At 35.6% G+C, this 16443-nt stretch overlaps 1 protein-coding gene and 1 non-coding gene across 9 annotated transcripts; both read right to left on the bottom strand.

Moving 5' to 3' along the window:
• Positions 1-31: 31 nt before the first annotated feature.
• Positions 32-105, bottom strand: TRNAV-CAC (transfer RNA valine (anticodon CAC)). Its single transcript has one exon. It is a non-coding gene; the product is annotated as a tRNA-Val (tRNA).
• A 1583-nt stretch (positions 106-1688) lies between these two features.
• LOC111287456 (mediator of RNA polymerase II transcription subunit 12-like) lies at positions 1689-15251 on the bottom strand. 8 transcript variants are annotated; one of them, XM_089759250.1, is made up of 16 exons: positions 14969-15236; positions 13383-13576; positions 12860-12919; positions 12538-12643; positions 11972-12043; positions 11820-11888; positions 11640-11693; positions 11381-11488; positions 10892-11041; positions 10444-10788; positions 9941-10307; positions 7921-9853; positions 4860-7442; positions 3824-4115; positions 2226-2943; positions 1689-2057 (listed from the first exon to the last, which is right to left on the bottom strand). In XM_089759250.1, the coding sequence occupies exons 10-15, from the start codon at positions 10618-10620 to the stop codon at positions 2491-2493; spliced, it is 5805 nt and encodes a 1934-aa protein (XP_089615376.1). In that variant the 5' UTR covers positions 10621-10788; positions 10892-11041; positions 11381-11488; positions 11640-11693; positions 11820-11888; positions 11972-12043; positions 12538-12643; positions 12860-12919; positions 13383-13576; positions 14969-15236; the 3' UTR covers positions 1689-2057; positions 2226-2490. The 8 variants fall into 8 exon arrangements, with proteins under 8 accessions (XP_089615376.1, XP_089615375.1, XP_022733772.2 ...); XM_089759249.1 differs by lacking the exon at positions 11972-12043 and having other exon boundaries at positions 10444-10808; positions 14969-15251; XM_022878037.2 differs by lacking the exon at positions 11972-12043 and having other exon boundaries at positions 14969-15249.
• Positions 15252-16443: the final 1192 nt, after the last annotated feature.

Raw genomic sequence — 16443 nt, 5'->3', positions numbered from 1 at the left:
TCTTAGCCGTTGACTAGAAAAAAGTCGAAACTGTCTGAGCCCGGGTTCGAACCGGGGACCTCTAGTGTGTGAGACTAGCGTGATAACCAACTACACCACCCAGACCACTTTGGTTCATTAGCTTTACAAAATTCCTTATCTAACATGAATTTTCTTTGGTTATTTTAAATTTGTTAATTTTAATTTCCTTTTGCTTGTATAAGTTTAAAGGGTGACATGAATATGACCATTATCTGCAAATTACTACATAATTAATAGGCAATATTTAACAAGCAAAGCTTCTAAGCTCAAATAATTATACACTTAATAATTCATATACTTATATTATATTTATTTCATATAAAATATGAAAATTATTATATTATAATTGAAGTCGATAGATACATTTTTAAATTTTTTTAAATTCATTTATATTTTTTTGTAAATTTTAACCCAATCTTTTCATGCCATTTTTATGTCGTTTATTATCATGTCATTATATTGTATCCAAAATTATCATATTTAAATAATTATATTAGTTACAAACAAAAATAAAGTGGAAGGGTATAAAACTTTAGCCCATCCGATGATTATCATATTTTAAAAAAAATAATTTCATTTAATTAATTTTTATTATTACCTTTAAAAAATAATATCTAATGAATTTATAATTCAAATCTTAATACTATTAATCATTTATCTTATTTTCAAACTACAGCTTTTTTGTTAGAAAAAAGAAAAAAAGAGAATATTATCATCATTATTGTTTGCTAAATGCCATTGTGTAGTTCGATTTGATCTTTCTTAATACAACAAATTTTAAGCAATCTCAAGACTTGTTACGAGGGATGTCTAGGGAAGGAAATGGATTAAGGTGAGGTAAGATTTTACTCATTTCAAACTTATTTAATTTTATATTCATAATACATGAACTCAATTTGATTTTTTACGTATAATAACTAAACTCGTTCCAACGAATTTTTTATTTTTTAATACTCAAATGTTACTTGTTATTGTATCAAATTACACCTGAACCAACTCGAAATTAATAAAATATTATTTTTTATATAAATATAAAATTATATATATATAATTAAAAAATAATTATATATATATATAAAGTTGGATAAAAAAAATTTACTTAAACTTCAACCTCAATTTTTTTTTACTATTACTCGACAAGAAACTCGATTTAAAAAAAAAAAAAAATTAACTCTAAAAGGTTCGATTAAATCAGAATCCATTGGGGATGGGTTTGGCTGCCATCCCCAAATGTCATCTACAATTCTTTTTATCATAATTTTACAATTATCTAATCACAATAAAAAATTATGTAAAAATTCATCACTTACAAATGTAAATTTCACATAAATTTTGACAAATCCCCTACAATTTTAGATTATAATTGATTAATAATACTACAATAACTACAAATGAAATGCTGCCTCCAAAGAATATAAGCATCCTACTTGGGAGGGAGAGAAACTAATTAACCCACTAACCTTGGACAAGCTTTATACCTCCCAGAACTAGGAAAACGAAGGCATGATAAACTCAATCTCATTCCAGAATTGGTATCTTCACTTTAGAGAGGGAGAATCTTCAACTTCAGTGAGAAACAACATATCAATTGTCCTCATTTGAGCTTCAAGGTTGAAGTTTACTCCTTTCTAAAGTAACGCACTTTTAAAATAGTCCAGGAAAAAAAATAAACTAATAAAATTTGAAGATATTTCTTATTATACTATAGTGGTCAAGTTAGAAGCATTCTGACTGTAACATGGTCAATGCCTACACGACTTTATAGACAATCATCGTTTCAGTTAGTCCAAGAAATACAAAAGAAAAAAAATCAAGGTCAAAACTACAAGGTGTCCATTTGACCTTGTCAAGTTCTTCATAGGTTTGACCTAGTCAGACATTCCAAACCTGTTTATTTGTTTGCCTCTGCATGTCCATTTGTGTTTGTGTGCATGTGTCGCGGGCTGAGCTGGTCTCGATCTTTTCCTGTCCTTTGCCCGCAACAACTTAAACAGGCAGCATCTCACAACCCACTTGGGCTTGGACTTGTGTGCGGTCTGTGACACATGCATGTGTGTGAGTAAGAGAGAGATAGAGAGAAGTGGAGGCAAAAGATTGATTAGCAATGGAACAGCTACATGTCATTCTTGAGATATTTTACTTAGATCAATTGGTGAACTCAAAACAATTATCTCTATATATACAAGAAAGCCTCTGAACCGCACCTTCGAGTATACGGACCAGATGGTGGTGCCTCTGCATGCTGAATAGATGGCCTGCATGAGCACATCTTTGACATTCTTCTACACTGACTCCAGCATTGCCGAGCCCACCCTTGCAACCCCTCCAACCGAAAAAAAGTGCCCCAACCAACAGTTCTCCCTCAACTACCAAACATGGGAGAGGCAAGAGATATGACTTTGATGCCATTAAATTAACTGTTGTGGGGGTCTAACCATAGACCAAATCAAAATGAAGTCAAACCTAAAGTCAGCTGTCATCATCCACAACACCAATATATGTCAGGTCTGTCCGTCTCACTCTTATAGCCCCCTTAAGCCAACTTGAGGCTCGAATATCAGAATGGTCACAGCTGCCAATGACAGCAGTGCTACTTGAAGATGGACCTGATCCTGTTCCATCTTCCAAAAGTGTCCATGGGTCAATTTCCATATCATACTCCTGTAGTAATGGCATTGACTTGGATTTTCCCCGTATATTATTTGCAGTTCTTGTCAATGGAACCTGTCTTTGAGGTGCATTCAGAGTTCCAGTGTAAGATCCAGGGACAAACATGCTTGGTTGAAGTAAACTAATAGCACTAATTGAAACAGAAGGTAGGTGGCAGGCGATCAAATTGCGAAAAGAAGGAAATAATATTGGCATTGCAGTTTGGATACGCCATCTAATCATCTCAGGTAATTGCATAGAATCCAATTCATTCTACATCCAAAGAAAAACCAGTAGCTGAGGTGAGTAAATAGTCATCTGTCATTTTATTCCAATGCTAATAACTTTTATAAATACAAGAATTTTTTAACAACCTTATGCTCATGAGAAGTATGATTCAATTGATAAGAGCAATTAAAATTAATCAAGAGCCCGTAACTTGTAGAAAAATGAATATTTCCTTTCACGTGCACTGAACGTATGGGGAAGGTCATGGTACTTGTCATGATAAAATCATAAACCACAGCTAATGACATCCATTTTTGGGAGGGAAGGCCATTCGCAAAGTCCACAAACAACAAAGAAAACATTCAGTCAAATTAAAAGCGTCTATACTGATTGTGTGTCTGTATTTTTGGTACAAAAAAATTTAGGGTGAGGGGAGGCTTTCCTATTTCAAGACCAGAGCAGACCACAGATCTCAGATAAGACTTACATTGGATTTACAGATCGCTTACCAAGGGAACTGCTGGCAGAGATTCAAACTTAGACCTTAATCAAAGTATTTGAACCTTACTAACTCAACAGCATGCATGCTTTCTTTGAACTCCTCATTACTAATTACATTACAGGTGCAGCGACAAACACTCATGGACCTTATTTCTGCAAATTATTGCTGTGATTTTCTTGTACCTTTAGAATTCAAAAAACCCAGAATATCACCCCCATGCACACTGGTAAAGTTTACCGCTTTGCTTCCAAGTAATTTAAAATAATCTATCATTAGGAGGTAGTGCATGAGGTAGAATATGATAAAATGTTTAACTTGAGCAAACGACAAAAACAATTGAAAGCTCTTATTTTTAATAAATTCAGGTTTATTTACCAAATCAAGCAGCAGTAAATTCAATCAGTGCAATGATAAAGATCAAACCTGCAAATTCTCCAAAGCCTCACGGTCAAATCCAGAAAAATCCTTGTTAGTCTTTGACCTTAGCCAACTTGGTTGGCAACCGCTTAACAACCCATGTAGAACTAACAATAAGCTATCAAAAAGACTATCTCCAGACATTTCTGCAGACACCACAGATGACATGAGCTCCATGTTCCTCTTCAACTGTAGGAGATTAAAAGATGGGTCCACATCTTCATGCACAACCCTACTTCCAAGCAGTCGAAGTATTACAGAGGCAAGCATGTGCCTCATGTTTCGCGCTGATGGCTCCCTGAATAATCCAACAAATGAACCTTGGTAAACTAGTTTATCAAATACTTGAAACAAGATAATAAAGATCTTATGACATTATTGCATCAGGACTACCTTATTACATGAATATTAATTAGGAAGAAACAATTAAAAGAAACTGGGTTTCCAGCAGATATTCAATCAGATATAAAACATATCTAAGCAGTGAAGTTTTCAATTAAAGAATTTCATGAAGTAAAGATTAAAAGAATTACTTCAGTGCTGAAACAGCACAATCCATCAACATAAAAAAATTATCACCCTGAAAAACTGAGGCTAGCAATTTACACAGTACTAAAAAAATGAGTCAGTATTACAGATAAATGACATGGCAGCACTGAAGCCAATTTCTCAGACCCCTTTCAACAGAATAAATGAAACTTTAAAGGCTTGAGGTGGGATAGAAATGAGATAAACTCAATTAACCATGAGGATTTAATAAAGATAACAAAATAAGTAAATAACATATTCATTTCTCGTGGAATGATTCACATAATACTATTATTAGATAACAGAAACAAGAAATTACACAATAAAAAACTGGCAAAAACTTATATGACAAGAATTCATAGTAACAAGAAACTCTACTTAGTATAGGACAACAAAAAAAGGTCTCTGGTAGCAGTAAGCCAGTAAGCATAGAACCTGATCATACTTATATTAAAGTGGAATAAACTGAAATCAAAGGGGGGGGGGGGGGGGGGGGAATAAATCATATATTTACCCATCTGCACATATGATTGGCAGCAATCTCACAATAAACTGCAACCTCAATGACATAGAAGCTCGCAAAGCTGCAGGTGTAGGAGGTGCAGCCTCCACAGGTGGCATTGGAGTTTGTCTAGTCAATCCAGGACTACCACCTCTTATACCTTTACGATTGTTACCTTTATTAGTAGAACCTTCAATTCCAGAGGATGCTGTTCCAGTCTGCTTGCTTACGCCACGGATAACTGAGTTTATTTGTTGCTCAATAGTGTTAAATTGCTTTACCAAATCACTTGCAAAGGTATTTCGCGAGTCAACAGAGCTTTGGTCTATGCAAGGAAGAACCAATTCAATGAAAGCCTTCTCGGTTACATGCTGCTGGCTGATATTTGAACCTTCAACATCAACTTGAGTGGAACCTTTCACATACCTTTTTGACTCCACACCCTCCTCAATGACTTCACCTTCCTCGAAAGATGTAATTTCGTACTTCTTATCTCCCCTAATTGTCACAGGACCAACACCAAAATAAGACCAACCCCAAGGCATCCAAAACTGGGTCTTCGTAGAAAGGTTCTTACTTTCAGCAATATTGATGAGCCGTTGCCTGATAGACTTCCGTCCCAAAAGAACATCCTGGCCCCCCAAGAACCATTTAGCCTGCATCAAGATTGAATCCTCTAATGACCTTCCAAAAAGATGAACCACCTCTGAGAAAAGGGAAGCAGCGTCAGGTCTGACCAACAATCTGGTGAGGATGATCTCAATGAAAACTTTCTCATTCTCAGAAGGAGAAGCTCTTTCAGAACTGGGTGAGGAAGAGCGAATAGCATCCACCAAGGACATGTCATGGTTCTCCATCTTATCAATTAGTGCTTGTTCATCTAAAAGAAGCCTTAGCTCGACCCACTGCCAATGAAATTTAGCTGGTTGCAAAGCATCCAATGCACAAACAAGCTTATCCAAAAGCTTTGACTGACTCTTCGCATGAAGAGCTTTAGACTCGCTATGACCAGAAACCCAATTACCATCATCCTGTGTAAAAACAGAATAGGGCATCTTGCAATCAATTATAGCATTTAGAAAGAGCCTTGCGCGGAGAGGGACAAAGGCCACGGATTTCAAGCGCACGTCCAAACCGTTCAACTGTAACAAGGCAGCAAACTCGGCATCAGTGGTATCTGCAGCTACAATATCATAAAAACCACGACAATCCCTCATACAAACATCTCGAAAAGGTATGTGTTTTATGGCATCGCCAATGGCCATTGTTAAAGACTGATACAATTGAGGGTTTTCTTCACTACCTGCATTGTTACTATTCAAAATGAATGGCTTCCATATAACAAACGCAAATATTGCATAAGCAGGTGGAAAGACCAAATTAATAGGAAGCAATCTCTGCATCCTTGAAAGAGCTACAACAGATTGTTCACCCAAGAGTTCCAAAACTAGTCCATCACAAACAGTTCTGCAGTTCCCAACAAACAGTCGAAACCAGTGCACATAAATTTCAACTGAGCTGTCCACCTTAAAAGCCCCAACAGATCGGGCATTACCATTAGAACTGGTCTTTGTGCTCCTCACAAACTTAACAACATCCAAACCATCCTTTAATCTTAAGACCGTTACCATTCTCTCCAAGCTAATAACCCCATGAATAACAGCCCCAATGACAAGTGCAGAAATAGCAGCTGCCATTTTGGCTGGTCTCCCAAGAGTAGCTTTGGCAGAACCATTCAAATTGTCGCCAGATATGTTTGCATTAGAATCAGGAGCATCAGAGGACAACTGAAACTGAACTCTAGAGGACTTTGCAGGAGCAAATGCAACTGCTAAAGCAGAACAAGACTCTGTTGCAAGAGCAATCTCAAATGCCCGGCTTTGGCGCTCTCCAAGAGCTTCCTTTAGCAGGCATAGACAAATTAAATGAATGCGGAAGATGCGCTTAGCAAAATTCAAGGAATTCATAGGTGGATGATAATTTGAAAAAATGCTGCCACCAGTAAAATCAGGTATCTTTGCTAGGGTTGGTCCAACATTGTTAACAATGGCAGAAACAGCATAAGATACCAAAGATGGGTCCCCTTCTTGAGCAGCACCACCAGTCTGCCTAATGCAGTCCATTAGTCCCGTTATGATTTGTTGTGCTACTTGATAACCATAATCCCCTTTTTCAGTAGCAGGACTTTTTAGTGCATTGGCTGCAAAAGGCTCTCTCTCTTTACTTAAGATATAGTGCAGGACATCATCAACGTAACGCTGAACCATATCTCTCATGCTTAAACCCACTCTGGATAACCGTCCACCAGTAATCTTTTGACGGCAATAATCATCCGCATCTTCAGTCCCTGCTGGAACTCCGAGCTCTCCAGATTCAAGTTCAGACAAAAGTTTCTTATCACAAGTCGACTTGAAATTCTTCTCCCATTCAATTACACTGGCAATATTGCCATACCGCTTCAACAAATACTGAGCAAAAACAAGGGTTCCTGAAGCCGTGATTCTTCCATTAGTGGCCATAACTGCTGCAGCACGACGCATTGTAGCTGACAAAGCTTCAGGAACAAGATCTGTGGCAATAAGTATGTTCTCATACCTGAACAAAATTCATCATTAAGCATGTAAGACATACATATGCAGGTCAAGCCAGAACATGGAGAAGAACGAGAAAAGGTTTTGCCATGACAGATCCAGTGGCTCAATAATCCGATCCTGAGCAACAACAATAACTTTCAGGGGAAAAAACTGAAGTTCTCTAAATCTTCAGGACAGCTCCTTAGATATTAGTTTAGTCCAACCAATGCCAAGAAGAAAATTTATTGTTCAAATGCTCTCATGCAGTCAACAATAAAGAGGCACAAGCATCCTAAACAGTTTTGAAAAAGCCAGGAATTGGAGGAGAACAAGAGAGGAAAAAGAGGCTAAAGTAAGATCAAGGCACAGTAATGCATTACACATATACCGCAATGCAATGGGCAGTAACAAAGAAACCTAGAGAAGAAAATGCTCCATAGCCAGATGATTTACAGGAACAATTTAATTAAAAGAAAAAAAGATACAAGATGATGGTTCACCTTCGGAGAGATGATAAAAGGTATGCCTCCCCCACTTCACATGCATGATTTTCTATGTTTCTGGGCGCCATTAGAATGTTTCTCCCACTATGAACCGTAGGACTGGGATTACTAATAACTTTTGGCAACAACCAAAGGAGAAATTTGACAGCTGAAACTGAATCACAAGAAACATCCATTACATACAGTATAGCTGATAGCTCATCCTCACCAAGCTTCCACCTTAAAGGACACTTCTCATCAGCAGCAACAAATGGCCTGCCATACTGGCCAATCTTGGCCAGAGATTTCTCGGACTCTTCGACAAGCTGCCTAACTACAGATATCAACCAAACTGTGACATTCCTTTTCTCCACAAAGCGAAGCTGCTTTAAACCCTTTCCAATCGAAACAATATCTCCAAAATGGGTTGGTCTGATCCCATCCACTGGCTTCAAAGTTTCCACCTCAGTTTTATGATGTGGGCAGCTTATCTTATTATCACATACATGACTTGTGGATGCACCCTGGCTACCCTCAATTCTAGCAGCTGCTAATTGAGCAAGACTCTGAGTTTTACGCACAGTCCTTTGCCTACCTCGAGAAACTTGCTTCGTTGACTTAAGTGGGGGATCAACTTTAAAGGACTCTAAGTTTTTCAGCCTCTTCCTCACCCACCAAGTATCTTCATCATCTGATGAAATTGGTGAATGTATATGAAGACATGAACTCTTTTCCTCAATTAATTTCTGTCTTTTCACGCTTTTACAATCTTCACACCCAGAAGTACCTTCAAACAAATCCATCTTGTTGCATGTTGACCCAACAGGCATTTTGACACTCCCTTGAGACTCATCCACTCCACTATCTGCAGATGTAGAAGAGGAGCTAGGAAATTGCAACAGCACTGAGATGGAAGCCTTCAGTTCTTCAAGGTCCAAATTTCTCCTGAAAGTCTTTGAAAACTGAACATTTCTCCACTGATCATCTGAGACTTGGGAAGCACCATCCCTTCCTGAGATAGAATGATACTTCCGCTTCTTAGCTAATGCATGAGGATTGCTTGCATTATTATATTTGTCAAAAAGAAGCCCATGAAGCACAAGATAACGTTCATTTGAGTAAACATTTACAGCCTCCAGCAGCTCTGAGCCTTCAGAAATTCTTGCTTCTTCTAAAGCATCAAGAATAACCTGCCCAGGGAGCTGCTTCAAGATTCGGTGGTGTCTCCTCCTTCTGTCCAGGTCACCCATAGCTCCATTTGCATCAATAATTCCACTAACTATCAGCTGCCTCACATATGCCTGAGGATAAAAGATTCCACAACATATGAGTTCCAATACAAAAAGCTGAAGGACCTTGCCACCTTCTCCCTTATACCCTTCATGCTGATCAATCCAGCACACAATAATATCATGCAGAGGACCTGGGCTGCCAAATATATCTGAAGAATTTCTACTTCCATCCTCACTTTTTCCATTGCTCTTAGCTTCATATACATTTCCCATCAAATTCCGGCTGGAATAGTTATTCTGCTGACTGATATTCTTTGCAGTGCAATTAACCCCACAAGCCCTACCACTCTTGTGTTGTGGATTCTGCAACTCTCTCATCTTTAGCTTTAAAAGCTGAATTGCAAGATATATTTGTGAAAAATCTTTTCTGCCAGTGAACTTCAAGTCACAGGGTGGTGCAGTCCTGAAGTCTCTAAAATCACATGTTGCCCACTCACAAAGAAAAAAAATTGAGCAAATCAATGACAAATTTACAGTTTGAATCCATTTTAGTGAAGATCTTAAGCATGGACTGACTTCTGCAACCCAACCTTCGCCAACTGCTCCAAGTTCTTCAAAGATATGCTTATAAGCCTTGACTAGATCTCCTTGCAAAAGAGCTTTATCCAGGGTCTGCACAGCTTTAGCCACATTTTGGCTAGGATATCCAGCACTTGCACCTTTAGCAAGATTATCAGCACGTTTCCGGATAGTGGAAACAACACGATCAAATGATAGGGATTGGTATTGAGAATCAAATCCTTTACCTTTGAGAACATAAGAATCTGCTGAATTATATTTTATTTTCCCTGCATCATCCAATGATTTTGACAAAAACCTGCCATCATTAAATGCATTTGAGACTACACAAGTTGGTAAAGGAAAGCAATCTAAAGCAACAAATGTATCTGGCACAGCCTGTATCAAATATCGAAGCATCTCAACCAAAGCAGAAATTGTGTATGCCCTCCGGGAATTATCAACCAGATCAGATCCACCAGGAGAAGGCTCCAGGATGAAGCGAATAGCTATACCCACCAGATCACGTACATACGTCTGACATAGAATGATGGTTTCTAGAACCCCATAAATAATAGGCAATAGCAACTGCAGAATCTCCAGCAATTCCTTTTCCTGGAATAGAACAAATATGACAATTAGAAACCAGAAGAATGTTCATAAGCTCATAATTACTTGCCATATAAAAATGTCTCTTGGAAAGTTGGAAAACAATATTTGCAATGAGGGTTGAATACACCAATTTCAATACCTGCAGTTGATTCAGAACCCAATCAATGATAAGAGAGGGAAGAACCAGTCCTTCTGCATAATGCCATTGCAAGAGCCGCACTACATACCACCATTTAAAATGAAGGGATGGCTCCTCACCATCAAGAATTGATGATGCTGGGTCACTCCTATGCTGCAAAGACCCAGCATAAAGCATTTGTGGCAATTGATCTCTACTGTGTTGAGTAGAATGAGAATTATTTCTTGAAAAAAATTCATCCAAAAGGTACTGCAAGTAATCAATAACATCTTTTGTCCAGAGCTCTGAGCGAGATAATTGAGTTTTATCAGGTGCCCCAGAAGAAATTGCAGAACCAGGGTGAACCTGCAAAAAATAACCATAGTCTGCTACCTTCCAATACTAAGAATATCCTAGGACAATTACAGAAAGCACGATCAAATGATTATCACAATTAAGGCAATTGTACCTGATTAAGATAATTTACTTTGATGAACCAAGTTGCTCTCAGCAATGGAACATTATTCCTGATAAGAACTTCTATCAATGTTTTCTTTCTATACCCTTGAGGAAATTGGTCAGCCAAAGAATGCAAACGTTTGTGTTGCTGTGATAAGCCCTGAGAAAAATAAGAGCATAACAAATAGAAACTAAATCCTGCATCTAACTTCATCAAAGAATTCTTTAGACCAGTTAAGAAAAACATTAATCATTGATCACCAAGCCTCAACAACAGAGTCCAGGTCGATTCCGAATTCATGAATGTATTTTGCTAAAATGGTATTTTTTTTGTCTAAGAAAAACTTATCATAATTTCACATCTAGTTTATAATAGGCAATTTGTTGAGTTAATGTGTAAAGTTTGTTTCTTCCATTCGCCAAGTTTCAATAACTCAAAATTGATAACACAATGAAGTAATGTACAATCAGTCATGAACTTAGCGGAGTCTGAAAGTACCTCAATCCATTTCTTTTTGAAATCTTCATTGCATGGCCTTGGTTCGGGGAAAACCCCAGGCTTACTTAGCAGTGGACCAGAAAGAGGGACACCAAAAACCTGGCCAGCCTGACAAGAACAAAATAGAGCCTCAAATTCTGTACTAAAGATCCAGAACTTTAAAAAGGAAGCAAAAAGTAATCAATAATACAAGTACAGAAACAAGAAACAACTAAAGAAAAAGACAAGTTAATAAATATGAAAAGATCGAATCAATCACCTTCCGCTTTTGTGCACGAGATTCATTGATAGCCCTTAGACACTTTCTAATTGCCTGCAAAGAACAGAAATAATTACTTATTAAAAAGTTAAAAGAACTGACTGTTGTATTTCATGATAAATTCAATATGCATAGAACAGTCTGCTTGACAACCATAGCATCACAAATCAAGTGACTTACATCTCTGCATTTCAGAACAACTGGCTTTGTAAAAGCCTGAACCTGAGTCAACGAAATCTCTTTAGAATCCTGAACAGACAAAATAAGAAACCATATTAGACAACAAAAATGATGCTAATAAAAGAGAGACAGTTCTAGATTTAAATTCATACGGCTTTAAAATACTGCTAAGTTGCTCCCTCCAACTCAAAGCAGCACTCACACCAATACTATCCAATTTCAATCTAATATAGGCAAAGAAAGGTAAGTATAAAAATAGAATCAATCAGCAACATGGAGGAAGAAAAAAGTAGGACCTGACAGAGACTGCCAAAACAAAACACCAATCCCATGCTTGGAGTATATGCAGATATAAGTTCTTCAACCATAAGAAAATCTTAAAGTATTTGAAAAATAGCCGTTACCCATTTCCTCTCTAGCAGATTTATAAGAGAATATAAGCACTTGAACTTCAATTATCATTAACTAACAAAAAATTCATGATCCAATCTTTTCATTTTCAAGCAGACCCAACTAAAAACATTTTACTTAGCTCAAAAATAGCCAAGTATGGTTACCTGAGCATTAATTTCAAGAAAAAGGATGTGATTGCAATTCACATATAGATTGGCAGAGCAACCGTAGTTAACCAACCACTTGCAGCACAAAATCCACATATGGATCTTGCAGCAAAACAATAAACAAAAGTGATAAACCGAAATCAATCATAAGACTATACCTCCAGTCCATCAACAGTCTCCTTATATCCCAGCTGCACATTTTCTCTAGTGAGAGTCTCCTCGGGACAATTTTGGGACTGGGGATGAAAATCAGGTGGGCCAAGTCTGAAAAGGTACAATAATAAGTTACTGGTATGCAAGGTAAAAACTACATCCAATAACTTAAAAGATAAATTTGAGAATCAAATCAGTAGGAGCATCAACTTAGTCAGCTCAGAAATCCATTATTATACAGCAATCAAAAGTAACATATAACCCTATTCTGGAGCATAACTAAACCATTCTGCATAAATACTGCTTCAGTTCAATTTCAGAAACTACCTGGATTTAAGAGGTTCCTTATCGCATTTTAACTTGTAGGGTGCTAGCTGAGATTGCCGCCTACAAAATAACAATAATTTAGAACACCAGGCAGATAAAATGTATTTTCCACATGCAGACAAATTTACAGCTCTAACAAAAAATGCTAAAAGATAAATATATTGTCTGAGTAAAATAAATTAAACAATCTCATCTTAATATGGAAAATCTATTTCTCAAAAAATACACAAAATGATTTGAAAAAACAAGAAATTTTTTAGAGATATCCAAGCATTAGCTGCCTCTAATAATATTGAAATGCAACTTATGCACAATCAAACAATCAGAGGAAAGGGCACAACGTACTCAACACAAGACTCTAGAAAAATAAATTCCAGATTAATAGTGTTCCACTAATGATGGGAGCAACATGCGGTAATTAATTGAAAAACCATCAAAGAAAGATATCGTAAAATATAGTCAAACACTGGTTTTAGAATCTGTAAACGGAGCACAAAAGATTATGATATTTTGGAACAGTTACCTAGAATTCAATGATAAGTTAGGTGGTAATGAAGATGAGTCAGCCCGGGCAGTATCCCTAGCCGAGGGTCCTCCTATTGCACTATTATTAACTGCACTAGCGCAGCTGGCAGCATGATATCTTTGCATTTCTCCCCACTATCAGCTGCATACTGCTTTCAGCATCAAACCCTAAAAAGAATTGTTAAAGCCAAACTGCATTCATGCAAAAAAAATAGAAAATAGAAATCAGAATCAGAGAAAGGCATAACTAATTTGATAGAAAAGTCAAATTAAAAATAAAATTGAAAAAGAAAAGATTCAGAGTATGCCACCCCAAACATCAAATCTGCAAATTGGCTCATCAACCTCCCTCTGACTGGTCAGGAAAATTTAAAGTAAAACATCACATCTTGAAGAAGATTTTATTTAATGTTTTCCGAAACTAATAGACAAATGGAAGCAAAACAACCATTGAGGAACAGAAACCACACTTTTAGTCTCTAATATAACTTTTTGGAAAACACGGTAAGGCAAAAATAAAAATTTCACATCCTCAGTCAAGTCATCAGTGCTAAGATGCAGCATTAGAAAATTAAAATTATGTGGCTGATTGTGAGCCCCACTCCGATGTTAGCAGTTATAGTTCCAGTATAAAATACCTGACTAGTCACCCTCAAAAAGAAAATAAAAAAGGATACATAAATGATTAGAGATTCTAGAAGATGGAATTCTGAACATTTCAGTCATCAAAGGAGTTTATACGCTTAAGAAAACATAACCTAACAGCATCAATCAATTACCAATTAACAAATAGTACACAAGTTGAAGCTTAAACCATGAAAACTGTGGAAATGGTAAAATTCATGGTTTTATCCATTCGAATAACAGTTCAACAAAACTCTGAACATCATCATATGAACTAAACTCAACAGCTTTGTGTTGCTAAGAACAGATCTGATAAATTTATAAAGCAGTTTGCTACCATTAGAATAAACAATAAGTTGATAAAATATTATTCCAATCCAAACTTTAAACTCTAAACATGTTTAGCAAATTATTTAAATTTTGAACTTAAGGTAAAACATCTCCCAACACATTGGAAATTCGAACATGCAATCCAAACTCGAAAGTCATATAGCAAAACAACAGCATTAAACAATCAAAGGAATTTGATATATTAAAATAAAACAAAAGAAACAATTAACACGTGTCCAAATTCAAAATGTTTCCCTCCCCAGGTGACTCAGTCCAGCAAAAAACACATTAGAGCACTAAAACTCACCGTTTAGATTCAGCAAAGAACCAAATCTACTGAGTCGAGCAAACCCCCAAATTAAACTAAAAAGCTATATTCTTTTACATGCTAAAAGGTAAAATTAGAAACCAAATCATCGAATCTAGAACGGCAAGAAACACAAATTCAATGAACGAAACGAGAACAAGGGTTTATGTAGGATGCAATAAAGACGAGCTGATAAGCTAAAAAGATTCACCCTTTTTTCCTTTTTCGCAGATTAGTAAAGCTAGGGTTTTGATGGCAAATTCATAAAATAAGAAAACATATGATGAAGATTGAGACTGCAAAACAAAGAATGTGGAGCGTACCTCTGATAAAAATTAGCGATTTCGAAGAGAGAGAGAAACAGCAAGGGCGAGATCTAGATAGAGAAATGGGGTTTTTTAGAGAGAGAAATTCGAAGGAGAGAAGGGCCTCGGGCTTTGACTCCTTGTTAGCTATGGCTGATGATGATGATGATGATGATGATGCTGGCGTCGGCGTTTTGATTCTTCCACTACTCAGACAATTAAGAGAGGACAGAAATTGGGGGCGAGCTACTCATGAAAAAGATAAAGTGGTGCTAAATGCAATCCCATTTTTGCTCTTTACACTTTAATTTTTTTAAACAAATTTATTAGGACCATTTACTTAAGGATATTGATTAGGATAAAATTAAAAATAATTATTATTATTATAATTGTTATTGAAAAAATATTATTGTAATTATGATTAAAAAAATTTTAATAAGAAAATTATACTTGATGAATTTCATTGAAATTAATATTTGGATTTAATTAGTAATATAGGTGAATTTAATCTTTGATATAGTAGAATGGGCACTTAATTATATTTTTTATAAATTTTTAAAATTTTATAATTTTTTAAAATAAATTTTTGAAAAATCTTAAATTTTTTGGAAAATTTGACTTTTTAAAAATTTATTTTCGAAAAAATTTATAATCTTCTAAAAATCTCTCTTTAGAAAGTTTTATGACTTTTCGAAAATTTATTTACAAAAAAATTTATGATTTTTCAAAATTTATTTTTAAAAACTAATATGAAAAAGATAATTAAGTAATTTCATTTAAACAAAATTTAAATAAAAGTTTGAGTGTAAAAAGAAAAAATTATAGTACAACAACACTAAAGATATAATCGATCGAATTCGAGTTAATATATTATTAAGCTCAAGCTTGATTCGAAATTTGATGTTCGAAACTCGATTCAAACTCAATCAAGTTTTTTTTTTTAGCTTAAACCTAGCTCGAGATAAAAATCAACATAATTGAACTCGCTCAATTAGACTCGATTCACATATAAAAATAAATTTAATTTTTATATTCAATAAAAACTTAATTATTTGTATTCGAGCTCGAATTTAATATATTTTATTAATTAAAATAATAAAATTATATTAAAATATAAAAATTCGATTAAATTCGCACGCTACTAAGTCGATATAAAAAATACTAAAACTAAACTCGATCGATAAATTAAACTATTCAAACTCAACCTTAACTTGATAATAAGTGAAACGAATTCAAATTTTGTTTGAATCAAATCTATATAACTTATGAGTATTAATGTATCAATTATATCTTTAAACAGCACTCAAAAAATAATAATTTTTTATGTGTTACTCTCGTTTTCCAAATTTGCCCTATATTTTTTTTAGAATTATTTGTTAATCATCCCAAGATGAGGAATAAAAATGGGGGTAAAATGGAGAATAAATTGTATAAAGTGTTGATCAAGTGAATTTAATTGATGGAATGCTTGAGGCACACTTCTCAAAGTTTGT

Source organism: Durio zibethinus, chromosome 4 (genome assembly GCF_047325235.1).
Source record: "Durio zibethinus cultivar Kanyao isolate XHJ-2024 chromosome 4, ASM4732523v1, whole genome shotgun sequence".
NCBI lineage: Eukaryota > Viridiplantae > Streptophyta > Magnoliopsida > Malvales > Malvaceae > Durio > Durio zibethinus.
This window is presented reverse-complemented; position numbering and strand designations above follow the sequence as displayed.